Genomic DNA, 26383 nt, shown 5'->3' on the forward strand with positions numbered 1-26383 from the left:
TCTGTGACTTTGTCTATTGTTGATTTTGCATACAGGATCTCCCATATGGTTAGAGAGAATAACAGAATAACAATATTAAATGACTAATAGAATAGGAAAGAGACCAACCTATTCATAAAGGTAATCTCAACATGCTAAAGCACTGAAGGTGAATTATATTGTAGTACATAGAAATATGACATTGCATAAAGGAGTATTCATCTCCATGACTCATATGATTCATTCTTGTGATAAAGGATAGCATGTGAACCCACATGAAGAATTAAATCGAGATAACTGTATAAACCTTGATTTAGTGCACTTTTGGTGTCAATTGGTCAAGTGGAAGAACGTTGGACATAACGTATCTAGGTTCAACCCATTGGGTGACCTGGTTTGACACCATTAAGTGGGTCGCTTAGTGAGCCACATAATGAGGTGATAGTGGATGGAAGTTACGTGAATATGGAGAGACCGCATTCACATAACTGACAAATTATCCATTATATATAAGGGGGTAGGCTGTTGAGAGTGTGATGAGTGATTCACAACATTAGCCTACCCAAACCCACATACGGATATACTTGGTTCAGAGTCCAGCTCACCGTCGACCTGAGGTCTGGGCTCATCGTGGGCGTCAACTGGCTAAGGAGAACGTCGATCACCCACACCCGCACACTATGGCGTTTGTATTTGATTATGCATATACGCCAACAACACATGCCCGAGTGGGCTCTGTAAGACTGCAAAAAACTTAGAGGATTTATGTAACCCAAGCTGGTCTAGTTTATTCGAGGTAGGATCAGATGAAATCACATTGCTTAAGCGTGCCACTTCTCTTGACCACCCTCCATCTCTGTGATACAGCCTGCCAGCTAGAGGACGTATCAGGTGCCGCAAAGAACACTAAAATGTGCCTTGTACTTGATCCACTGTCAGATTAGTCTAGCAGATAAGGTTATGACACGATAATTCCCCCAAACGCTCAAGATGAAGGATGATAGATCAAATATCATTGTTGTCAGTATATTGTACCCTGTCACTTTCACGAGTCCATATCTAGTAAGCTGCGAGGGTCGGTAGACTACTCTGGTGTTTATTTTATGAGAGTGGGCCCATTTGAGTGACCTGTGGACCATAGTGACAAATATCATGAGATTTATAAAAAACTTGCGATAATATCATGAGAAAATATCAAAAAGTTAAAAACAGTAATTTCCCATGATATTTTCAAAAAAACATAAATCATGATTTAAACGTGATATTTATGTTTTAATTGGCTATTTATCATAAAACATCGTGTGGTTTTTACTTTTAAATATTTTTTATTTATATTTATTATAAAAAATTATTTTTTTATGTTTTTTATTTACTTTTTATTTTAGAGATTTTGCCAAAAAATTGCGAGATTTAAAAATAAAATATAAAAAACTTGTGAGTTTTTTAAACTGTCTAAAAAAATGAGTTTTAAGTGTTTGTCACTATGGCTGTGTTTCTATAAAGGAATTATATTGTTATATAAAAAATAGAAGTGCAAGTCATGTTCACTGTACATACAGTTGTTAGTATGGCAGGTTGGCACAAATGGGTCACTAGCTGTTACAAACTGTGTCCACATGAAACAGACTTTGGTGAAAGGGATGGTGTTTTTATATGTAGGTATATGCATATAAGGCGCTGCCATTTGGTATGAAATTTATATGCTCCATGTACGAAAAGAAAAACATAGTTGGTAGACTTTTTCTTATTAATCTTCGCATCATAAGTAACAAAATATTTGTATCATATTATATGGTCTCTTATTTAAAGTAGTAACCGTCAATGTGACATGTGTTCAACTGGTAACCATGTTGAGCTGTGGGAACCTGTACCATTACGTGGCCTTCGCTTATACGCCTCCATGTCTCCTCATCTGATTCAATTATAAACCAGTAGCAGCCCTTCATGCCTTCTGATGCTTGCTGTATAGATTCAACAACGATCTCTCCATCTTCCACGACTTGGATACACACATCAATATCTGATCTCTCCTCAAAGCTTGGGTTGGAAAGTGACTCCTCACTCAAGACAAAACGGCCTCCCAAAGTTAGGGAACCCAACTCTCCAATAGAGTCGGGTACTTTTTGAAATATGTAGTGAGCTCCTTTGAAGACTCAAGCCCTCTAATAGAATCTGGTATGGCTTCTACTGATGTCCCTCTTAGATTCAGATGTTTTAGGGATTTTAAGTCCCCCAAACATTCTGGAAGAGCAGTAATTTTTTTGCAAACTTGAAGGTTGAGCACTTCTAAAAGCTGAAGTTCTCCAATAGAATTTGGTATGGCTTCTACTGATGTCCATTTAAGGTTAAGATGTTTTAGGCATTTCAAGTCCCCCAAATGTTCTGGAAGAACAAAAATCCTTTTGCAATATTCAAGGCTGAGGAATTCAAGCGATGTCAGCTCACAAAGACTAATGGGCAGTCCAGTCAGTTTCTCACAGCCTTCCATGCTCAAGTGAACCAACTTCTTAAGATATCCAATCGAATCGTCAATTTCAGTCAACTCCTCACACCAGTCGAGCAGCAGCTTCACCAGGCACGGGAGATGAGTAAAATCAGGAGTCCTGATGAGCTTATCACACCTTCTGAGATCGAGGACCTTCAGCTTTGGAAGCACCTGCACATCAATTTTTTATTTCATTTTTAATTAGCAACGCATGCATCCAAAGTATGAGAAACAATGTGTGAAAGATGACTTTGAATGTTGTTCATTCCCTAGGATGAACATCTTGTAGCATACAAACAAATCCAATTAGCATATAATATGGTTTCAGGAAATTCTGGCAATCTCCTCTATTTACGTACAATAGAAAATAGAAAAAATCTGGAATTCATATTTTTTGATATATAAATGTTGTAATCATTGTTATATGGGATCAAATTATGAAATTTTATCAAAAAATTATGGATTTTAGCCTCTAATATGGATCTCAAATTGGATTCAAGTACCAAAAAATATTTAAATTTTGGCTAATTTGACAAAAAAAATAAGATTTCATATTTTTATATATAAATATAAAATTCATAAATAAATTACAAATAAACAAAAAACCCTAAACTACAAGAAAAATAAACCATAAATAAATCAAAAAGCACTAATATAAACCCTAATAAACAAAATAAAAGAAAAACAACCCTAATCAAATACAAGAAAAGCCCTAATCAAATCAAGTATAAAAAAAGCCTAATTAAAAATCTTGATTCAAAGTTCTAATCAAAGAAAAAAAAAATCTAATTGAATCAAAGAAAAAAGTCTCTAATCAAATCAAAGAAGAACTCTAATCAAATTAAAAATCAAAACACTAATTAAAGATATTTGATTCAAAGCCCTAATCAATGAAAATCAAACGAAAAACTGCCTAATCAAATAAAAAAACCTTGATTAAAGATATTTGATTCAAAGCCCTAATCACTGAAAACCAATGAAAAAAACCCTAATCAATTAAAATCAAATAAAAAAAACCTTGATTAAAGATATTTTATTCAAAGCCCTAATCAATGAAAATCAAACGAAAACAGCCTAATCAAATAAAAAACCCTAAGATGACTAAATATAAAAAACCTAAGTAAAAAATTTTGATTCAAAGCTCTAATCAATGAAATTCAAAGAAAAAAACCTAATCAGACTAAATATAAAAAAACTAAGTAAAAAAATTTGATTCAAAGCCGTAATCAATGAAATTCAAAAAAAAAAAAAAAACCTAATCAAATTAACAAAAGGCCCTAATCAGACTAAGTATAAAAAACCAAAGTAAAAAAGTTTGATTCAAAGCCCTAATCAATGAAATTTAAAGAAAAAAACCTTAAATAAGATCAAAGAAAAATAGCCTAATCAAACTAAATATAAAAAACCTAAGTAAAGAAAATTGATTCAACACCCTAGTCAAAGTTGAAGAAAAAGAAGAACGAAGAGAGAGAAAGCATGTCTTTGACCGGCCGCACAGAGAGAGTCGGGGTTAGACCCCTTCTGCCCTTTTTTTTAAGCGATGTTCCCTCCATCCCGTTCTCATCGTAACAGGAGGATAGACACAGACAGGGCGGTAGGCCTTCACATAAGAAATAAGGAGATTGCATGACTGCGTAAGCTGCTTTGGGTATACCAAGAATAGCCAAGTAGTAGCCTTCACATACCATAGAACCTCGATTAGTTCACATGGCTGCTTCAAGAGAAAAAAAAAAAAAAAGCAGCTTATGCAACTGCTTAATTAGGGTATGTCAAGTCGGCTATGACCCTTCACATCTCTCTCACAAATAGCTGCCCTTTCCCAGCCATTGACTAATCCAGGTACCTCATAACAAGGCAGCAGATTGCAATGGCTCAGCATTTGAATTAAGAGACTTTTAGTTTATCCTACAACAGGCTAATGATCAATCTGCATGTTTCACATATGTTTTTTTACCGCTATACATCGTTAGAGGACTAACCAGGTTACCCAGCTCTTCAAATTCACCACCTGGTAGGTCGAGCACAACGAGTTCCTTAAGAGCACGGCCATCAAACAGGGGCGTCTTCAATCTACAGCAAACCCATCTTAAATATTTTATTTTGCTTGGGAGTTGTATGGGTCCATCTTCAATTGCATCGCCGACACCTCTATATATGCCATCTATGTGAAGCATCCTGAGTTTGGGCATTGCTGAAACCGCGCTCAAGCTCAAAAGCTGTTGTCCGTCCCAACTTGGAGGGAGACTGATGCCTTGGATGTTATTAGATCCCTGCAAAGGTAACAAACAAAACAGACTACATCAAATTTGGTTAGCACCAGCTCAAACCAACCAAGGCCATAGGCATATATGCGTAGCCTTAAACGGTGTCACCCATTCATCCATTACCAACCTAAGCAACAAACTTTTTATTGTCACAAGGAAGTCGATGAGAACCGAGTCCCTTAATGGGCCCACCTTCTTGCGAGGTAAACCTGGGGTGGGTTTATGTGCTTCAACCGTTGCAGACAGACTGGGGCACACTAGCGGAATTTGATCCTGCGCACGTCTTTATGTTAATGCGTCCACGCAACTCCCACTAACCATGCAGGTCACCTCAGGTGGTAACAAATTTTGTTTCCCACTTAATTATTTCTTTTTTTTTATAGAGAAATTTTTCTTAAATAAGCTTGGACATTGTATCTGACCTCTCTAACTAAAATTTGAAATATTTTATGAATTTATTAAACCCATCGATTTCAAGAAATATATAAAACATAACACTTCATGCTGTTGACTTATTGTCACCTACTTAACATCTTCGTTTTAACAGAATTTTATTTCTCTTTCCAAAAAGGAGGAGTTGAGATCAAAGGAGCCGTTAGACATGGCTAAGTGCCATAGCAAACTACGTGCCAGCATTTGCATGGGGCCCACCATTTCAGAGTGAAGGCCTCACATAAAATGCCGTCACGTGATTAGCTATGTCGCTTAGCCATTGCACAGCCGCTCCCTGGATCGCTGCTCTGGTGGGCCCCACAAGATGGCATGTATAAGTTTTTTTTTTTTATGGTTGCTAAGACTGCCAATTAAAAGCATGGTTTTAAAAACTGCCCCGTTGACCCGGTGACCGGCCTGGATCGCTCAGTCATCGGGTCAAAAACCAGGTGTGACCCGGCTTTAACGATACTTGGGCGAGTCACCCGTGAGTCATGCATATATACATATATAATATATTGTATATATAATTACATATATTATATATATATATATATATATAAATATAAATATTATGTATATTATATATAAAAATAAAGATTTCCGTTCAGGTCTTTAGTGCAGTTATTTACTGTCTTGTACAAAATGGTCTGGCGTAGTGTTTGAGGTTACGCCCTACTCTCTATATATAGAGTTGGGTGTAACATCAAACACTTAAAATGTTGGACGTTATGTCGGATGAATGTACACCATTGATCACGTGTCAATCAACGATGCACAATTTTTTTTTGCCTTTGCCACTTTTAGTGGCAGTCCACCACTGCCACTAAAAGTTAAAAAAAAGGCCCATGCCAAGGGCGTTGGGTGTTGTTCCATATATATATATATAATACTCATACTAGAAATTATAGTTGTTGGTTGTAGCTTCTCAATCTGACTTTAGATGATAAGAATCATGTTTTCTGAAAATAAAAATAGGTTTTTTTAAGTTATGAAATTTTGGTACATTGTTACCATGACTTTTGAAAGTCTTTAAAACCTACATCTATCCCATAATCAAGTCATCCAAAACTTATTTTCCACTAAATAATGATTGTAGATCATATCTATAAGGTTTGATCAACGAAAAAAGCTCATAAATCTAAAAAATTTGAAACTTCTATTAGGTGCGAGAGAAGCTGGTAGCTGCTAACCTTCTCAGAACACGTCACATCATGCGTGATGGTCACACATAATAAAGTCACAAAATCGACTCTTGCGACAGCTGTTACAAGAGGAAGTACATCCGCTGGGGGTGCACTCAAAAACCGTTTGAACCTTTTTTTGCATTAGAACCTTTTAAAACTAGTACTTTCAAGTGTTTCTTGCTTCATCTGAACTAATAGATGTGTTTTATCATTGTTTACTCAACAACAGAGAATATGTATTCGATTAAGATTTTTTATGCTCATATGTGTATTTTATGAAAGTAAAAAAAATGATAATAAAATATTTACATTTTTACTTCAAATCAAATTGAAAGAAAGCATCTTTATTAGTAAATAAGATAATGATAAACACATATGATGGTTCAGTACGATTTTTAGAGGCTTCTACCTGACCAAACGAAGTATGCCTACTTTAGTGTAATGCAAAACATACATTAAGATTAATAATAGACTCTTAATTAAGAGCAGGGCTGTGTGATTTACTACCATGTGCTGTTATGTCCATAGGTACGTCGGATCAGAGGATTACATCAAATGCATCAAGGCAACAAATCTGCTAGACATATTGAGGGTGTCCCGCACCATAAACAAACTCATATAAATGGGTACACATTAACAGAACACGACATTACTTGGGTTTTCACATAGATAAAGATTATTTGAATCTTTCATTCTCTACCTCAAATTCATGCTCAAGAGTCAGATGAGAAAAGTTACTACCAAATCCAGATCTGATTAGCTAAATAATTTTGTACATAATTATGTCAAATTAATTATCAGATTCAGGTTAATTAGATTCGGGCTCTGGTCGGGACAAGGGTGGACCTGAGCTTTTTCCACTAAAAAAAGAGAGAAAGAAAGGTCTCAAGGTGAGAGAGGAAGGACGAGGAAGGAGGGCATGAGTATGCAGGTTTCCACAAGAATACTATCTTGGAGGTTGGCCGGCGGGCCACATGGCTAGGCTGATGCTCAGCATAGGAGATCTGAGACTTAGGGCGGACCGTTTGCTTGTCACCAAAAGTGGACACTTTCTGAGGAAACACTTGCATTTTTGTGAGAGAGAACATTTATCATTCAACATTACCAAAATACATCCAACCGAATATTAGATGAGAGAGGAACATAAGAGTAAGACAGCCACCATCTAGATGGTGACCTGTGCACAGTTCAGAGTACAAGTATGTCCAAACCCCGTCTCTACTATGTAATTTAAGAGTCAGATACACATCAAACATAACCCGTGACGTAGCCTTCCAAACTTGCATTTTTGTGAGGCTTAAAATGCTAAAACAAACATCTGAAAGGGAAAAGGCATCGAGGGGAACGCTGAACCCGTGTCGGTACGACAAGGATTCGGATGCAGGCCATGATGCGACATGTGCAGGACACATGTAATAGTGTGTCTGACACTGACACCTAAAGACGACAGCCAATACACATAACACAGTGCCTGACGCGCATGGCATAGTGTTCGAAACTTATGACAGTATTTGACATGCATGACATGGTGTTCGACACCATTCCTGAGACGATAAAAATTATTATAAATATATTGTTTTTAATTTTTAATAGATAATATATATTTTATTATATATAAATATATAATATATGTACAATCGTGTTCTGGTATCTTAATTTTTGAAAATTATGAATCGTATCAATCGAATCCGCATCGTTTCCTTAACCCTCACCTGCATCCATATGAAAGTTCTCTAACATAGAAAGATGTCCCCCACCATAAACAAGCTCATGTAAACAATACATATTAAAGAAGGACTAGAGCCTCTCTTTTTCACAAGAAAAAAAGGATCTGCACTCCAATTTAAGTCACATGTGCTTAGTTCTGATCAATATTTTCCAAAATTAATAGAAATTTCTTACTGGTTTAGATATCAGACCCTTGATGAATCCAATAATCTAAAAGACTAGCTCATATTATAATCTAGCTTTCTAGAGCTTGTCCGAACTAACATGCGCTCTCTCGTCAGTCCATTCATGAGACATTAATGAGGCTTTTTGAAGTCTTGTAACACTTGAAGCACTCAAGTAAACAGGAATTGTATGACCACTTTAAAGTATATATTATGTATATATTATATATAAAAATAAAGATTTCCGTTCCGTCCAAAATTAATAGAAATTTCTTACTCGCTTAGATATCAGACCCTTGATGAATCCAATTATCTAAAAGACTAGCTCATATTATAATCTAGCTTTCTAGAGCTTGTCCGAACTAACATGACCTCTCCCGTCAGTCCATTCATGGGACATTAATGAGGCTTTTTGAAGTCTTGTAACACTTGAAGCACTCAAGTAAACAGGAATTGTATGACAACCCCAAAGTGAAGCAATGTGCAAACTCCACCATTTGAATTAACCAATGCTCAATATAGTAGAAACATTAACTGAGAAACTAATTTGTCACCTTGATTAACCCAGACATTGACTGGGTCTATGCTATGGGATCAATTATAACAAGCGAATTAATAATAAAGTCAGTTTAATTAGGGTATAATCACTCTCATGTCAAAGGCCAATGTCTAATTCTACAAAAACAAATGACAGAAACAAGTTTGGATAATACCTGTGTGTCCTCCAACACGTTCAATATGTCATCCCTGTTCCAGAGCCTGCTGCGCTCCTGAGGATTCAATTTCCCTTCTTCTTCATCTTCTTCAACTATCGATCTTCCCATGTCTCGAATTTGGTCATGCATTCTAAACTCATATCTGTCATCGATTTCAATAAGACACTTTTGTTTAAGAACTTTCAGTGTGTCGACTGGAAAATGACCACAATCCTCCCACATATATTTAGGATATTCCATGCCATATCCAATAAAAAAACATGCAATGTCTAAAAATATGCACTTTTGTTTCTTATTTAGACCTTCATAACTTATTTTCAGCCATTCGTGAATATCCTTATGTTGATCTCGTTTCAATTGTTGCAACTTTTGTTGCCATTCTATTTTGTCTCTTATGTCATAAAAGCATGACGACCCGAAAACTTTAAGGGCTAGTGGTAGGCCGCCGGTTACTTTCACAACTTCCTTGGCTAGCTCATCAAATTCCGCTATCGGTTGGTCACTCACAAATGCATGGCGACTGAATAGCTGAAGTGACTGCACAGCGTCCAGTACCTTAGGCCGATAAATTTCTTCCTCTTTCAGTCCATAATTTACAAGTACATCCCTATCCCTCGTTGTGACAACAATCTTACTTCCTGCACCGAACCATTGTTCTTGATTTCGATCCTTTCGGTCGGCTGTAAATGCCTCAAGTTGTCTTATATGGTCCACATCATCAATAATCAAAAGAACTTTCTTGGATCGCATTCTTTGTTTGATCAAACTAATTCCTTGTTCAACTTTGTTTATTTGTACGTCAGTAATGAGATTCGCTTGTAAAGAGGGAAGCCCATGGTTCTTTGCATTTTCCCTGACATCTGAGAGGAACCAACAATAGCCTTCAAATTTAGGAAGGAGTTCATTATAGATGGCCATTGCAATTGTGGTCTTCCCTATCCCGCCCAGCCCACATATTCCAATCATGCAAACACTACTTGTTTCTGTCTCCAACATTTGCTTCACAACATTTATGGAAGAATCGATCCCAATTATGGGTTGTTTTATGTCAAATGGGACCTTGCTCAATATAGTAGAAACTTGTTTAGCTATAAGCGTGATTAGTTTTGCCTCGTTCCTGCAATAACCAAAAACAAGAGCATTATTATAATTGATGAAAACAACACATTTATGTGTGTGTGTGTGTGTGTGTGTGTGTGTGTGTGTGTGTGTGAGAGAGAGAGAGAGAGAGAGAGAGATGTTACCCATTCTCTATATCAGGGAGATTATACCCAGAAATATCCCCTGCTCTTCTCAAGGCGTGCCTCCAGTTATTCACCTTCGCCTTATCCAATTTTTTATTACTTTCGTGTTTTTTGAAAGCAACTTCAAATGTTCCCCTCTGATTCCCTACATCAGAAGGATAAACATCAAAGAATATGGGAATTATTGGCCTCTCTTGTCCCTCCACATTGTTGATCTCCACCATCTTTGAGATCTCCTTAAGGCACCATGTAGAATCTGCGTAATTCTTTGAGAAAATGGGTATAAAAATCTTGGATCCCTCCATATATTTGAACAGCTCTTCAATTCTCTGACCCTTTTCCAAATCTTCACTATCGATGAAGGCAGATAGACCAATTTGTTTTAGTTCTTTGTGAAGATGACCCGTGAAGCCTTGGCGGGTGTCTTTTCCTCTAAAGCTTACGAATACGTCAAAATGATCATGCTTTGATGGCTCAGTTGATGGCCCTGGCTCATCCACAGTATTTTTCTGTTAAAACAAAGCAACTGAAAACGTTTTAGTAGCTTACTCAAGGGATGAAGTATTCCTATTATAACTCACCCTATCCTATACATTGATATCGAGTAAGTTGGCTTCAGTTGGGTGAAGGGGTCGAGTATACATTGTAATTGACAGCAGTGTCTCTTGTGAAAAAAGTTTTCTAGAAAGAGCATACAACGAACCGTAGAAATTAATTAATCAACAAATCTCATTCTCGATCAAGATATTCTCGATCAAGATCACTTCATCTTGCATTAAAGGTGGCTGCACGGAGCCTTACATGAATTGAGACGTAGACAGCCTCTACCCTATTATTTTATTTTTTATTATTATTTCTTTCTTTTAAGCGGAGATGAACCATCTTCATAAATAAGCAAATAAAATTGGGTGATATTTTGAATTCTCGTGTTTAAATCATTTTCTTGTCAATGAATGATTTTATCGCTTTTCTCAATCAACGCATCACTGATATTTGTGAATACGAGTTGGAGAGATCCTAACTCAATTGGCCTCAATTATGGCAAAAAATATTGGAGCTAAAAAAAATAGCATTCAACCACTTGAAGGGAGAGGGCAAAGGTGTCATTTTAAACATATACATAAAGTTACCTGATATGAAAATAACTCAAGCAGTCACAAGAAGAATTTCTTTTGAAGGTAGGCATTCATCTTAAATATATTAAAACATGAGGTAGCTAACATAAATTTTCCATATGTTAGATGTCATCTATATGTACATTATCCTTACGTGAGTGGCTCCAATCAAGACGGGCTTGGAATGATGGTAACAAAAATTAAGAGTTAGGATCGGTACAATATTCACACAGAAAACTTGATCCAAGTCCAAATCCTAAGATTTAAGTTGAATCCAGAATACATCATTTACCTCCTTACGTCCCGAACCGATTATACCCAACTCAACCCGGTTTTACTAGATCCATGGGTTTGGGTTGGGTCCAAAATATGGACCAATTTAGAAAAATGGGTCCGATCCTGGATATGATGACTGTAAACCGAAACCTGTTTTAGGGCCCTGGACTTAAAGGGTCCAAAATTGCTAAGACGCCAACTAATGGGCTTAGTCCATAGTCAGCAAGGGCAGTTGAGATATTTTTTAATTTTTTTTCACTTAATGAGGCCATAAAAAAACTCCAACTCTCTCTCTCTCTCTCTCTCTCTCTCTCTCTCTCTCTCTCTCTGGCAAAGAGAAAAAGGAGACATACATATAATAAAATTGTTGTGATACATATGTATCGCTTTTTTAATGCTTAACTGATACGCTGAGTTTTATAATTATATTTTTGTGAAAAGCTAATAAGATGATTCAAGTCATATGATCAACTATCAATTTTCAAAACCTTATGATATTTTGAAAATATTGGAAATTTAAATTTCTCCTGATAACATAGTCACAAATATCTGCCTTAGCTAACCAAATCTTGCTATAATACGGGTTGTATTGGTAAAAATTTCAAAAGAAAAATCAGAAAAACTTGAAACTAAAAAGTTTTAAAAATAAAAACGGTAACATAAATAAGAAAGAAATATATTTAGATAATAATTTTTTTATTGAAATGTATATATAAGTTATAAAAATCTTAAAATCTAAAAGAAATGAAAGAAAGAAGAAAAATTTTAAATGTAGAAAGAAAATATGAAAGTAAAAGACTAAAACAATGTCACATGGATATGGATGTGGGAGCAGTATACAATGTAGATTCACTCAGTACAATTCGATAATAATCAATAATTAGGTTACAAGGACACGTGTACACACACAGATGTATGTATGTGTGTGCGAATGTATAAAACAACAATTCTAAATCACTATAATTAGAAACATCAAATAATGAAATTAAATTGAAATTGAAATGTTCTGCAATCGATGACAGATTTTCAAAGAAAAAGAATTCAAGTGAATATAAAACAAGCAAATAAGATCATAAAACAAAATAGATAAAGTTAATGACACAATGTTAACCGTCTGAAACTGGTTTGACTGTGCCCATGAATTGTCATGTCGTGTCACCATAGTGTTTAGTATCTTGTAGATACGGGATCGATACACATTCTAAGTGAAGTATCTATGTGACATAGGACTAAAAATATCATAACATTACCACGACAATATCATTATAATATTGTAATAAACTTAATTTTAAATTTTTTTGCAATATCATTATAAAGTTAAAATTTTAAAACACAAGGTTCATCTCTAGCAAACGAACGCATCTATGTGGTTACATTGAATCGATACAGCACGAACCTATGATTGCTTAAAAAGTGTCAGTTTTTCAAGATACTTTTTATTCACCCCAACTTCGGGTAATTGCTTGAAAAGTGTCGGTTTGGGCCTCCCTTTTCTTTAAATTAATGAATATCACCATTTTCTCTTTCCTCCTCTTTTAGCCCAGAAAGAAATAAATAAAAACCATGGTTTGACCTGGTTGCTCTCTCAAAACGATAACCTCCTCCTCCTCCCCATACCATCCTATCTAAATCTAAACACATTAATCGAAACATCATCCGTATGTCTACACAGTGGGCACATTTGAGTACCCTAGATAGGATAGCACAATGGGAAATGGTACAACAACGATGAAGGAGGGAAAAGAACCTCTTCGGCCGCTTGCGTTTGTTCAAACCCCAAGCATCGTAAGCAATTAATCAGAAAGGCCATACCTGTAAACAAAGCAGAGAGAGGGAGAGAAAGGGTTCAGCACATAAATGGCATCCAGCTTATAGAAGCTCAGCAACCCAAAATAACACGATAACCAACAGACCAAGCAAGACTTCAAAAAGCCGAAACTCCCGGATCAGGATCTCAAGTGCCTCAAAAGATTTTCTGAAGATGGATGTTTCACCAAACAAGGATCGTGAATGGATAGGTTGGCCAGTGTTTTTGAAGGTGGTTAGTACTGATCTTAGTGGATCTAAGAATACCTGATCTAGCAGGCAAGATAATCATGGGCTTGGAAGGAAGGGGTAATTAAAGCAGGGGAAATCCCACATCAAGGAAAAGATATAAATGTCTTAAAGGACCCTACAACTCTTACAAATCTCTTATACCATGAAATTTATCAGGATCCTCCGTTAGCAGGTTATTCCCGGTCAATAAAACCACCAAATTTTGATAAAAATACTGATCACGCCTCAACAATATTGGTCTTTAATAAGATTTATTTTCAAATCCAGAATATAATCAATGTATAGATCAAGTATGAAATAAACAACCGTTCACCATAGATCTGCTTGCTACAAACTTGATTTATGCAACCGGAAACAGCTACACGTTTAGGGCGCGCTTTCTATCCACAAACAACAATAATGGAAGCAAGTGGAACACAGGGGAGAGGGTCTGTGAGATTGAGAGGGATGATGATGATGATGATACTAACAATACCAAACCAATGATGTTGTTGTTATATGAAATTGCTAGGAAGTAGATAGCTCTTATAAAGGTCGTTAGACAGAGCAAGTGGAGGATTATTTAATTCTTCCAACTGCTGACAGGCTGTACCCCGTTATGGCAGTTGTTAGGTGGGGGTGGCACATTCAAAGTGTGCAATAATTGAAGATGTGCTCTGATCATATTTCTCTCATAGCACTTATAAATGCCGTTGATCTCAAGATCAACAGCATCCAAATCCTCCACGAATGAGACGCCCCATAACTCTTTTTTTTTTCGTTTGTGTTTCGGATGAACCTTATCAGAATGATTTAAAATGAACGGCTGACAACGAGCTTTGTTTCACTGTTTTGATCGGTGTCGTTCATGAATGAACGACATCCAAGGCAGGTGGGTAGTTGCCTCTCAAGTGATCCTCTCTACAATAATTGCACCTCATCTGTCCTCCAATAATTACACCTGAAATGCATGTGGTTATACCGGATTCAGAAAAAATGCAATCACGCTAGATTTTCATCTAGATCTGAACTTAAAGTACCGATTTAAATCCAGACCAAATCCGAAAGCAAACTTATTTTAACAGATCCAAGTCCCAATGCATATTCAAATTTATTTAAAAGGATCTTTGAGTAAAAAAAGGATTTACTTAAAGGATCTTCTAAATCTAGAAATTTAAATCCACTGCTTACCAAACCAATGATGTTGTTGTAAGAAATTGCGAGGAAGTAGAGAGCACTTATAAGGGTCGTTGGACAGGGCAAGTGGAGGATGCTTTCTTCCAACAGCTGACAGGCCCTACCCCCATTAAGGCAGTTAGGTGGAGTGGCACACTCAAAGTGTGCAATAATTGAATATGTGCTCTGACCATATTTCTCTCGTATCACTTCTTTCTAAATGAGATGCCCCATCACTCTTATTTTTTTGTCGTTTGGGTTTCGGATAAACCTTATCAGAATGATTTAAAATGAACGGCCGACAAACGAGCTTTGTTCACTGTTTTGATCGGTGTCGTTCATTTTCATGAATGAACAACATCCAAGGTAGGTGCCTCTGAAGTGATCCTCTCTACACTAATTGCACCTGACATGGCCTCCAATAATTGCACCTGAAATGCATGTGGCTGGATTCGGAAAAAATATATATAATAAAAACAAGTTATTTACATGTAAACTGATTTAAATGCAACCAAGCTAGATTTTGATCTAGATCTCAACCAGATTCGGCATAAAGTACCGATTTGAATCCAACCCAAATCCGAAAGCAAACTTATTTTAACAGATCCAAGTCCGAATGCATATTTGAATTTACTTAAAAGGATTTTTTAGTAAAAAAAAGATTTACTTAAAGGATCTTCTAAATCTAGAAATGACTTAAATTTGGATAAAAATTCCAACAATATCATATCCACGAATGATCTCAACATCTTCGGAATGGCATCGCCATCGGAAGGCTGATGAGAATGAGAGGACAAAGAGGAAGAAGGAGAAGAGGAAGCGAGACATGGACTCTGTGCACTTTGGATCAATTTTGGGTTGGGAAAGGATGAAGGAATAATGCAAGTGCCTTTTGTTCTTTTAGAATACTGCATGAACTTTGACTTTTCTCTGGTTTGCTGTTTGGTCCAATTCAACAGGCACTTATATTTTTTTCTCTTCCTTTTTCTTGCTCTATGTTTTTCCTTTTTATTTTGGCTTTGGGTATGCCCATCTCCTTTTTTTTCCTTCATCTTCAGTTCTGCATGTGGTCCGCCAAATAAAACTAGACCAAAAGCATATGTGAGGTTGCTCCTGACCATTACTATCCTGAGTCCTCATTTGATAAGTGGATCTTACCCGCTAGGTAAGATTTGAAGACCCCAACCCCGCTCTCCTCTGTTCTCTTTTTCTTTAAGGATGACCAAAAAAAAGAGCATCGTTTTGTGTGTGTCCCATAAGAGAGAGAGCTTTGTTTTGTGTCTGCTGCCTGTGTACCGACTTAGAGAGAATAAAGCAAGATGACTTTGTCAACCATGACAGAGCCAAGAAAATGCATGATGGAACAATAATGCTCACAATCATTATATAAAGAAGGTGGTGACACTACAAGGTCCAAGAGAAACAAAATACAATTACATAAACAGATGTCAAAATTCACAGGAAATTCTATATTCCCTAGGTCTTTGGAATTACAACATCACTACTTAATTAAAAATGCATCATCCACTGTGGGTTTGAGTCATTCTCTAAAATAACAAGACAATACAAGGAAAAAACAGGGAGTTCATGATGGCAACATAGTTTCACATACTGACATACGCAAATTGATACACTATTCATTTTAAGTCTGTCCTTTAGAGCAAATCTAGAGAACACAAGAATTCGTGAGACATAAAAATCCTACTGACAGGCATTCAACGGTCATCCGTGAGTCGGTATACATCGCTGTCGACGAGCCAAGGCTTGAGCCATTCGGAGAGGGGAGCAGGGAGGAGGACGATGACCAGTTCTTGGTGGATGTGGGGTTCATCTCCGACTGGCTCTTGGCCATATCTGGTGGGTTGTGATCATTGTCATTCTCGATCTACTAATCGCAATCTCCACGGTGCTCACGGTGGTCTCCTCCTGCTGTGAGCTTCTCTCTGCAATTAAGGGGAAGAAAAGTTATGGGTGGTGTTTGGATGACACTGATTGTTCAAAAAACTAGGAGAAATCTGGAATCTTCAATATGAAGCACGATCTAACATGAAAAATTACCTCAGTTGATACTATTTTTTTTGGATAATTGGGTACATCCTAAAAAAAGACCTTTGGGTGCTCATTTGTCCAGAAAAATTGGCCAAAGTTGGGATCTTTTTCTTGCAAAGATTATGCCGAATAGTAGAAAATCGAAATTTATCTCCCCTTTTTTGGAATAAGTGGGTGCACCCAAATACCCTAGAGTGTGTTTGGATTAGAGGGACCAATTCATTCTTTGTTGTTGTAAAAGGAATGGGGGCATTTCATTAATGATGCTAAGATCAATTTGCATATAGAGTTTAAGAAGAAGGTTTTGCATAGAAATTATCAAAGTAGTTATCAAATATTATAATGTCAATATAATGTTAAGCCAAAATAATAGTTACAAATGATTGTGCAAAGTAATAGCTATTTGTTGGCTATTCATTATTTGCTGCTAAGAAGATAAGTGAAATAGGAAGAATTAGGAAAGAAACCCAAAAAATAAGAAAATTGATTTAAAGCATTTTAATAGATCTTAATGTTTTTTAGAGGTATTTTAAGGGAGCCTTTTTTGACCTGTTACAATTAGCTGAAGAAATTGATAGCAGATTATCTAGTTATAGAGCTTCAAAACATTGAGAATCTAAAACGTTAATTTCAAGATAATAGTTAGAGTTTTGATAATTTTTTTACGGTGTTGTTTGCAGCAGAGGTTATTATAACAAAAGAAAAAGAAATAGACAGAAGATGTTATTGAAACGGCCAGTTTCAACTATCTTTGTAATGGTTTGATGGTCACTGTATAACTAAGATTCATTGGCTTTTAGTTGTTTGTACGGATTTGATAATGGATGGATTGGAGCAAGAAGAGGCCCAACCCAAAATGGCATTGGGAAGGTTGGGGCTTGGAGCAGAGCCGACTGGCCTTAGTAGATGGGCAGGTCGGGTCTTTCTAGAGCATGTCCGAACTAACATGAGCTCTCTCGTCAGTCCATTCATGGGACATTAATGAGGCTTTTTGAGCCCTTACAAGTCTTGTAACACTTGAAGCACTCAAGTAAACAGGAATTGTATGACCACTTTAAAGTGAAGCAGTGTGCAGACTCCACCATTTGAATCAAGTTTGAACAAGTTTTTGACTGAGAAACTATTTTGTCTCCTTGATTAACCCAGACAATGACTCCGTCTATGCGCTGTCCCAGAGTCTGCTACGCGCCTGAGGATTCAATTTCCCTTCTTCTTGAACTATCGCTCTTCCCATGACTGGAACTTGGTCATGCATTTTAAACTCACCATTCTGTTGGATTTCAATAAGACACTTCCGTTCAAGAGCTTTCCATGTGTTGTCTGGAAAATAACCATAATCATCCCACGTATATTTGGGATATTCCATGTTTACTCTAATAAAAAAGCATGCTATGTCTAAAAATATGTTTATGAAAATATAAAGAATCAGTAAATAGGTTCATGATATTTCATGTTTATAAGTTTTTTTATGAAAATATAGTGAATTAGAACACTACAAGAAAAACACTAATTAGCGACGAAACTTTGCACACGGATTTTTTTCGTCACAAATTTGTAATGAATTGCGAAAGAAAACTGTTCATCGTTAAAATGCAAAATATTTGCAGAATTAGCGACAGAACAAATTTCGTCGCTAAGTAGCGGTGGATTTACGACAGAAAAAATGTCTCAAATTCCGTCGCAACGTAGAGATGAAACTTTTTCTCTATCCGTCGCTAATTAGAGATGGATTAGCGACGGTCGACATTAATTTCGTCGATATTTTTCGATAAAAACGGAGCGCAAAATTCTACCTCCCTCTCTCTTTCTATCTGATTACCCCCAACCCCTTCTATCTCATTTTCTGTCTTCTTTCCTCTTGTTTACCCCCTCTCTCGCCTTTCCGTCTTCCACAATCAGCCACTGTGAGCCCACCACTGGTGAAATTCCGGCGACCTACGACGGGCAGTGAAGAGGTAGGATTCCAACATCCTTTCTCATGAAAAAAAGGTGGAAACTTCTTGAATTTTCATTTTCTTCTTTTCCTTTTCACAGAAACGGACATCGTCCTCTGGTAATCCGTCTTCCTCTCTCTATTCTTCAAACCCCAGGTAATCTGTCTCTTCCTCTCTCTATTCACGCTTTGATTTCTAAATGCTGGTGTCAGATTTGTCGTGGGGATAAAAATCTTACACTATATTTCAGGAATAAATACCAACTGTTGGGCACGCCTTTGAAATAGGAACCTACTCACTCTCCCCCGCCAAAGATCGTCAATTTGGAGAATGGTTTAAGAACTTGTATCGCTCCACCGGGTAATGATGTGTTTCAATGCTCCTGGCTTCATTCATCATCAGTTGAGTTCTCCATCTCCTCTTACAATCTCGTGTTCGGCTGCATTGGGGCTGACCCATTTTCAAAGAGGTTGCTTTGGTCGGCTGGTGCGTCTCCCCGATCCAAGTGTTTCGTTTGGCTAGTGGCTTCAGATGGTGTTCTCACGCAGGACAATCTTGTGTGTTGGGGCTTCGCTTTAGCGGGTTTTGTTGTCTTTGAAAGACTACCTGAAACCGCCTGTCACCTGTTTTGGGCTTGCACCTATTTCCAGCACATCTTTAGGGCTTCATGATTGCAAATGACAATCTCTATCAGTGAGGAATCGAGACTTACTTTTGAACCAGTCATTTGTTTCAAAGGGGTCTGGCTGGCTATTCTTTTGGCGTGCCTGGCTGCTTGTATCTTGCTGGGTTGTTTGGAAGGAGCGTAATGTGTGAGGACCTTTGATGGAAAAGAAAGCCCACCAAACGTTCTGCTTGTGCGGATCTTATCTGACGTCTTGCTTCTAGCACAAGCAAACTGGCCTGGACAGAACTTGATCTGGATGAGAACATTTTTCTTTAATCCTTGGCAGGTTATAGTGGTTGACAGTTCTTCGACCCAATCTCCTAATATGTAACTTGAGAACTTTGTCATTCATGTCTCTGATAAATAAAATGTTTTCATTCTTCTTCTTAAAAAAAAAGTAAAGGATCAGGTGCAATGTGATTTCACACTTTTAATGTACTGCTGTACCTGATCACAATGCTAGTGTCATATAAAACCAATGTTCTGATAAATGCTAGTGTCATCTTGTTTTGATTTTCATTTAATGTTTTTCATTTCTTATTCATATATGTATTTGCTATATATAAAATTTAATAATAGGGTGTTAAGGTGCTATTTAGAGGCAGTTTTTTTTTTTCATTCTGCTAAATTTTGAAGGATCTATTCATCTGATAACATACGGTTTATTTTGCAGTGGTGAATATGTAGTGGTTAACAAACACCTTCTTCATGACTTGACTGAGATGGGTCTTTGGTTTCCATCTCTGAAAAACAAGATAATATATGAGAATGGCTCTATACAAAAAATCCCTGAGGTTCCAGATGGTCTCAGATCAATTTACAAGTATAGGAATGCAAACCTTTCTTCCATTGTGTTCAGCCATTAGTTTGAAAAACAACCTTTTATAATTATCTTTGTTAGAACTGGGAGATCAAGCAAAGAACTATGATGGATCTGGCTATTGACCGTGGATGCCCATTATTTGCTAATCACATCTTTCTGATTTTTAGATGATGCTTGTTTGAAATTCAGTAGTTTGATCCATCGCAACATGGGTTAGTGGTAGAATGGCTTTACATGATCTTTCTAATTTCCCTGTTTTATCTTATTTAGTTGATTAGAAAGTTCATTTTGTGTTTTTGTGCTTTGCAGCTGTCTCCTTGGAAATTGTTGTGTTTTTTATCAACTAAGATAAGTTAGGAAGTTACTCGGTGGATCATGCAGTGTGGGTCTTAATTGCTCCATTGTATTGTCCATCTGAAGGTCGCTGAAGATGATGATGCAGTTGCAAGGAAAAAATAGGGCATGGGTTTTTCAGGAGTGTTGTTTACTCATATGGGAAACTGAGATGGGTGTTAATTGCTTGTTATAAATCTTAATCTATGAGATTGATCTTAACATGTTTCTGTTTTCAGCATTGTAGGTTGCATGATCAGGAACAATACATCATCTGGCAATGGTAAGCTACTCATTCTATATCTCATGTGTATGGTTATATGTTTTGTCATGTGATTGTCTGTATGCACACATGGGGCACATGAAAAAGTTTATAATGTAGTAGGAATGGGTATTCTAACTTGACAAATGTGGCAATAGTTTTCAGGAAAGCCTTTGGTTATAACAGACAATGGTGCTAGTGGAGTTTTTGCTGGAAGCACAGATCTTTCCTATCAGCAAGCCGTAGATGATGGTGCTGATATAATTGATTGCTCAGCTCAAATGACACGAACGCTAGGCCAGAGTAAGAGGTCCAAACTCATCCCACAATAGGCAATAGGCATGCCTTAGGGCTGGACAGATTTGTCACATTTGAGACTTAATACTGCTCATTCATATATATTTTCGAGGTGATCGTGCATATATTTCATGAAAAATACTATCGCATTCTTCTTGTGTCTAGTTACACATGGCTCACAACACTTTGATGTGTGATTGTAAACCTTTTATTCAATCTTGGAAATGTATTTGAGGCATCTTGGATGAGCACTTTTGTTAAAAATTATAGCATCTCGTAGCCAGTAAGGATGTGTCATTTCTATCAACACCTGCATTTATCACGGGTCATCTTTGAGTTGGATGGCGGCTTTAAGCCATAGTATTCATTTTAATGTATTTGGTAAAATATTGTCTTGTATCTGTACTGTGAATGATATGATTTACATTTTACACTAACAAGCATTAATCTAGCATTTAATCTCTAACATCATGAATGTAGTATCTAGCATTTTATACCTGCAATTATACTAAAATGTAATAAATAAATTATCTGAAATGCAGTATATGCAGCATCGTGTGTAATGGATCTGTTGTTGAATCTTGTGTTTGCATGTGTGTGTGCTCTATCAAAGCTATTTCTGTGTCTTTGTTGACCTTTGAGTTTGCCTCTGTAATTTCATTCTTGGAACTAAGATTTTTTTTACCTTATCCACTTAATTCTCATGCACCCAAAGAACAAACTGATTTTGAAACTAATGTGGTTAATGTATCACATGTGGTCATAAGAAAGGTGGCATCTCCTGATCACGGTTCGACTGAAAGTGGTCAAAATCAACAGCCTGGTGACTCATTCATGCTCAATGAATTGACATATACATGTCAAGTTCAGAATTGGCCACATGCCGATGAAGAAATTAGTGAGGGAGCACATGGTTTAATGAATTCAAGTGACTGCATTTCACAGTCATTTGTAAGCAATGAAAAGCTTTAAACTCCTATTCATGATGAAAAATTGCACCAGTATATGCAAGAACTCCAAGCATGTACTCATACTAAGTTCACGTCAGATGCAAATGAGAACGACAACTCCCACTATTCAAGAACACTTTCAGCTATTCTGTATAATTCTCTCAGGCCAAAACATGTGGATATTTCACATGGCTTCTCTTTCAAAACTTACTTGTCCAATGGCAGTAACGAGTCTTGCTTCTCAAAATGGAGGAAAGGTGTAAACTACCAGACGCAACTGATTGACACACCACAAAAGTTGAAGAAGAAAGCTTTGTTTGAAGTTACTTGGCTGCACAGTAAGCACTCTCTAACCCAAGAGAAGTTTTATGGCAAAGGCAATTTATGGAAACAGGTTTATGATTCTGGTGGTAGTCACATTTTATCAGAAGAAAGAAGAAGCGAAAAATTAAATGAACAATTTATTGTATTAAGGTCACTTGTTCCTTCAATTAATAAGGTACTTCTCCAGTGCTCTTCCTTGCACCTTTGCTAATTGTCTATTACTTGTATGCCATGTAAAAGGGAAATAAAAATGAAAAATACTTCATTTTTGTTTATATTATTACATTGCTTTTATTCTCTTACTCTAGCTCATACTACTGTTAATTTTGACGAACCTTGGCTTTGCTTAAGGCTTTAGAAGATTGTAATTCTCATCAGGTACATTGATGCCAAAAATGTAGTCTTCCATTTCATTCAAAGTTCACTAGAGATCCATAAAGCATGTATGTGGAAAAGGATATAATGTTGGTTAAGGACTATTTGATTTGTCGATTGGTAAAAATAAGAGTCAATATAGGAACCATCATGGTAAAATAAGAGTCATTGGTTTGGATCACAATTGACATGTTATTTGTTACATTATATGATAATTTTGACATCATTTTCTTGCCTTTCCAGTAGGAGTGTATTGGATAGTTAATACAATTGTCTATCAAAATGAAATCCTTCACTCTATGGACCTAGTTCTTCTTACTTAAATGATGAAATGAAGATTGACTTGATCAAGATCTGTGCAAGATCCAGAGCTACTAGCTTAAAGCCTCTTTAGTTCTATGCCTGCAGTTGTGCACATCTTCTCCTCCCCTCAAGAACAACTTTCCTTCCGTATTTGCCTTCCTTTGTCCCTTCCTCTTTCCCTTCTTTGCCTATCTGGGACATGTCTGACAGCCTAAAGTTGTGGAACTTAAGTTCGTAGTAAGATCAAGAGCAAGCTAGTAGCCACCCCTTTTAAGTCTTTCTTTCATAAGCTTATTAGCTTATAGAGTCGACTTACTACTTGACTTGGGATGAAAGATGAAGTACGGATACAGAATAATGCCAAAGGAAAACATGGCTGAAAGCATTGACTCCTTTCAAAGTCTCCTATTGCACCAGTCTATTCCAACTTTTGCTAAGAAATTGGCTTACTAGTTACTTCTATGAATTTGATTCAGGCAATGTGTACGTGCTCTCCTGTGCACTGCCAAGTTTGAACCTGTGGGCATATTTTACTTTTATTTTCATCAATAAAAAATGAGTACGTGATTCACTGCCTTTCAAAGATCATAATTAGAATGTTGGGCTTGTCTACTAGTTTTTAGTAATTCTGTGAAAACTAGATTTGACAATTGTTGCTTTATCAGAAACAATTAACCACTAACACTTGAGAGAGTTTTCAGTTTTTGCAGCTTGACAAAGCATCGCTCCTTGGAGACACAATAGAATACCTGAAAGAGCTTCAAAAAAGAGTAGAAGAGTTGGAAACTTTCAAACAGTTTGATGGACGAAAGAGATACCCAGATGTAGCTGAGAGAACCTCTGACAATTATGCCAGCAATAGAATTGTTGTCAGCAAGAAGCCTTGCATAATCGAATGAAATGGTTCTACTTGTAATGAACCAAAGCCTTTTGCAAGGATGGCATAACAGACGTGATGGTCACTGTCACAGAGGAGGAGGTTTCTGTTGAGATTCAGTGTCCATGGAGGGAGTTGTTGCTTCTTGAAATTGTATAAGCTATGAATGATCTTCACTTCAATACTCAATCTGTCAAATCATCTATGGTTGATAGTGTTCTTAAACTGTCTCTGAAGGCTAAGGTTTGTAGTAGATTAAACATTACAACTATTTAAACTCTTATATTTTTAGAGTGGATATTAAAATTTTTGCATGAGTTATGATATTAGGCCAAATCTGCTGCAGGTTAAGAAAGCAATAGCAGCTGCTACAGAAGACATCAAGAATGCACTTCAAATTTTTTTATTTTTTTATTTTAAATTTGTGACGGATTAGCAACGCAAATTAGCCGTTGCTAATTTAAATTAGTCGATGATTTGCGATAGAATTTAATCTGTCGCTAAATTGGTGATAGACATTAGCGACGGATACGTATTTGTCATTAAATTTTAGCGACAGAATACATTTTGTCGCAAAACCAAATCAGTTCTTATTTAGCGATGGATTAAATACGGGCAGGATCCATCGCTCATTAGCGACGGATTGGCAATAGATAAATTTTATCGCAATTTAGCGGTGCGGATTATGCGACGAACGATTTTCGTCGCTAATCCATCGCTAAACACGTTAGCGACAAATTAGCGACGGAAAGCGTCTATCACTAATCCACATTTTTCTTGTAGTGGAAGCTTTTAAGACATTTGTATAAAATAAGTTTTATTAACATATTGTGATATTTTTGGTATTGTCCATATAAGCTTTACCGTACACTCTAGTAGGAACAACTCGTTCACAATTTCACAATTTTTTTTGGATTAAGCCCTATGGATATGATCTATATGCTTTGTTTGTTCAAAAACATATTCTAGATTGTCTAGTTGTGTTGTACAAGCACAATTTTCAATGACTACAAAATTCAACAGCCCACAATGTGCCCAAAATTTCATGATTGAAAAAATTATGTTTTGTATGACAGAACCACCCGATCTAAAGTTCTAAAGTTAGATTCATCAAATAAAGCTCACCATATGTGTGTGTGTGTGTGTGTGTGTGTGTGTGTGTGTGTGTGTGCACATCTATGTGTGTATAGCCATGTCTTCATGTACTAATTTTTTAGAACTGTTGTGTTGTACCAAGCCTATCCACATTGTGTCTCATTCCCACATCCTCGGATCTATGTGTGTATAGCCATGTCTTTGTGTCCTAGTTTTTTGAGAACTGCTTGTTGGGATAAAGCACCAGCTAGTGATTGTGGTTACCCACAATGTGAATACCCCCCATGGAAGATGCTCCTTCAGATAAACTCGCACAAAATCAGGGATAACGGTTACGCAAACCATTCTCACTCTGTGCCTATAAAAGGGGTATCATGAGCGACCCCCAAAAATGGTGAAAACACAGTGTGAAAAATGAAAAATGAGAGAGGGGATCGGGTTGTATATCTTACCTCTCCATACAGGGTTTTTCCATTTGGTGAGGGAACAGATCCTGCTCACTGACTGAATCCAGTAGCTTGCGCTCATGGAGGGCAGCAGTCTGGTTGAGATGAAGCTTTCCCCTGTTCGGCCACCACCAACAGCTTCCCTTGCTCCAGCCATCGATCTTGGTTCAACGATGGCGGCATTAGGTATGCTCTGCCCATGCTGTCTTGCTTTTTTTTGTCTTTATGCGTAGGCTAAACCCAACAATGGGTTATGGGCCCATGCATGCCGTTGCACTTATGCACGTTAGATCAGGACTTTTCCCGACGGGATCGCCGCCTGATGGCTACTCCTTTCTTCCCCTATACTCGACCTTGACAGAGTCAATTTTTTAAGGGCAAAAAGGGGCAAATGCCTCCATTGGGACCAAGCCGACGATCTGTCATCATTTTCTGGTGATGCCGGTAGTGGAGTTGGCTTCTTCCTGAAAATGCCCAAAAAAATGCTCTTACCTCCATTTTGGATATCAATCAAGAAGGACAGCCAGCAATCGGTTGTTTCTTCTTTCTTTTCTCCTTGCAGGACACTGTAGAGACGTCAGAACTGTCGAGTTGCCAGACCTCTGCAGCATGCCGGGTTGCCAGAGATGTCACCTCCCCACCATCGTCGACCATGGTGGAGGGTGCTGCATCTTTTGTCGACGAAGGTGCCAGCGACTATTCAGTTGCTGGATCGTCAGAGACGGCGGCGGCGGCGCTCTTTGAGAAAGGGAGAGAGAAAGTTGGAAATATCAGGGTTAAGGGTTTTCTGAAACCCTATTTCATAAAATAGGGTTTTATTGTTTTGGGTCGGGTCCAATTTTGGA

General features: G+C 37.1%; 1 protein-coding gene and 1 long non-coding RNA gene across 4 annotated transcripts; both read right to left on the bottom strand.

Moving 5' to 3' along the window:
• Positions 1-1717: 1717 nt before the first annotated feature.
• Positions 1718-14142, bottom strand: LOC149814930 (disease resistance protein Roq1-like). Of its 3 annotated transcripts, none has more exons than XM_089988625.1 (6): positions 13504-14142; positions 13338-13402; positions 10200-10708; positions 8953-10072; positions 4444-4734; positions 1718-2635 (listed from the first exon to the last, which is right to left on the bottom strand). In XM_089988625.1, the coding sequence occupies exons 2-6, from the start codon at positions 13398-13400 to the stop codon at positions 2066-2068; spliced, it is 2553 nt and encodes an 850-aa protein (XP_089844751.1). In that variant the 5' UTR covers positions 13401-13402; positions 13504-14142; the 3' UTR covers positions 1718-2065. The 3 variants fall into 3 exon arrangements, with proteins under 3 accessions (XP_089844751.1, XP_089844752.1, XP_089844750.1); XM_089988626.1 differs by having other exon boundaries at positions 13962-14122; XM_089988624.1 differs by having other exon boundaries at positions 13955-14122.
• Positions 14143-16215: 2073 nt separating this feature from the next.
• LOC149814931 (uncharacterized) lies at positions 16216-26274 on the bottom strand. Its single transcript, XR_016428069.1, has 2 exons — positions 25545-26274; positions 16216-16746 (listed from the first exon to the last, which is right to left on the bottom strand). It is a non-coding gene; the product is annotated as an uncharacterized LOC149814931 (long non-coding RNA).
• Between the last annotated feature and the right edge of the window lie 109 nt (positions 26275-26383).

Source organism: Nuphar pumila, chromosome 15 (assembly GCF_984573655.1).
Source record: "Nuphar pumila chromosome 15, dmNupPumi1.hap1.1, whole genome shotgun sequence".
Lineage (NCBI taxonomy): Eukaryota > Viridiplantae > Streptophyta > Magnoliopsida > Nymphaeales > Nymphaeaceae > Nuphar > Nuphar pumila.

Excerpts from the sequence above, each read along its gene's own strand:
- LOC149814930 (XM_089988624.1), bottom strand. Across the intron at positions 10,073-10,199 it reads CTCCCTGATATAGAGAATGG|GAACGAGGCAAAACTAATCA; the intron begins GTAACATCTCTC and ends TGGTTATTGCAG. Across the intron at positions 4,735-8,952 it reads ACGTGTTGGAGGACACACAG|GGATCTAATAACATCCAAGG; the intron begins GTATTATCCAAA and ends TTACCTTTGCAG.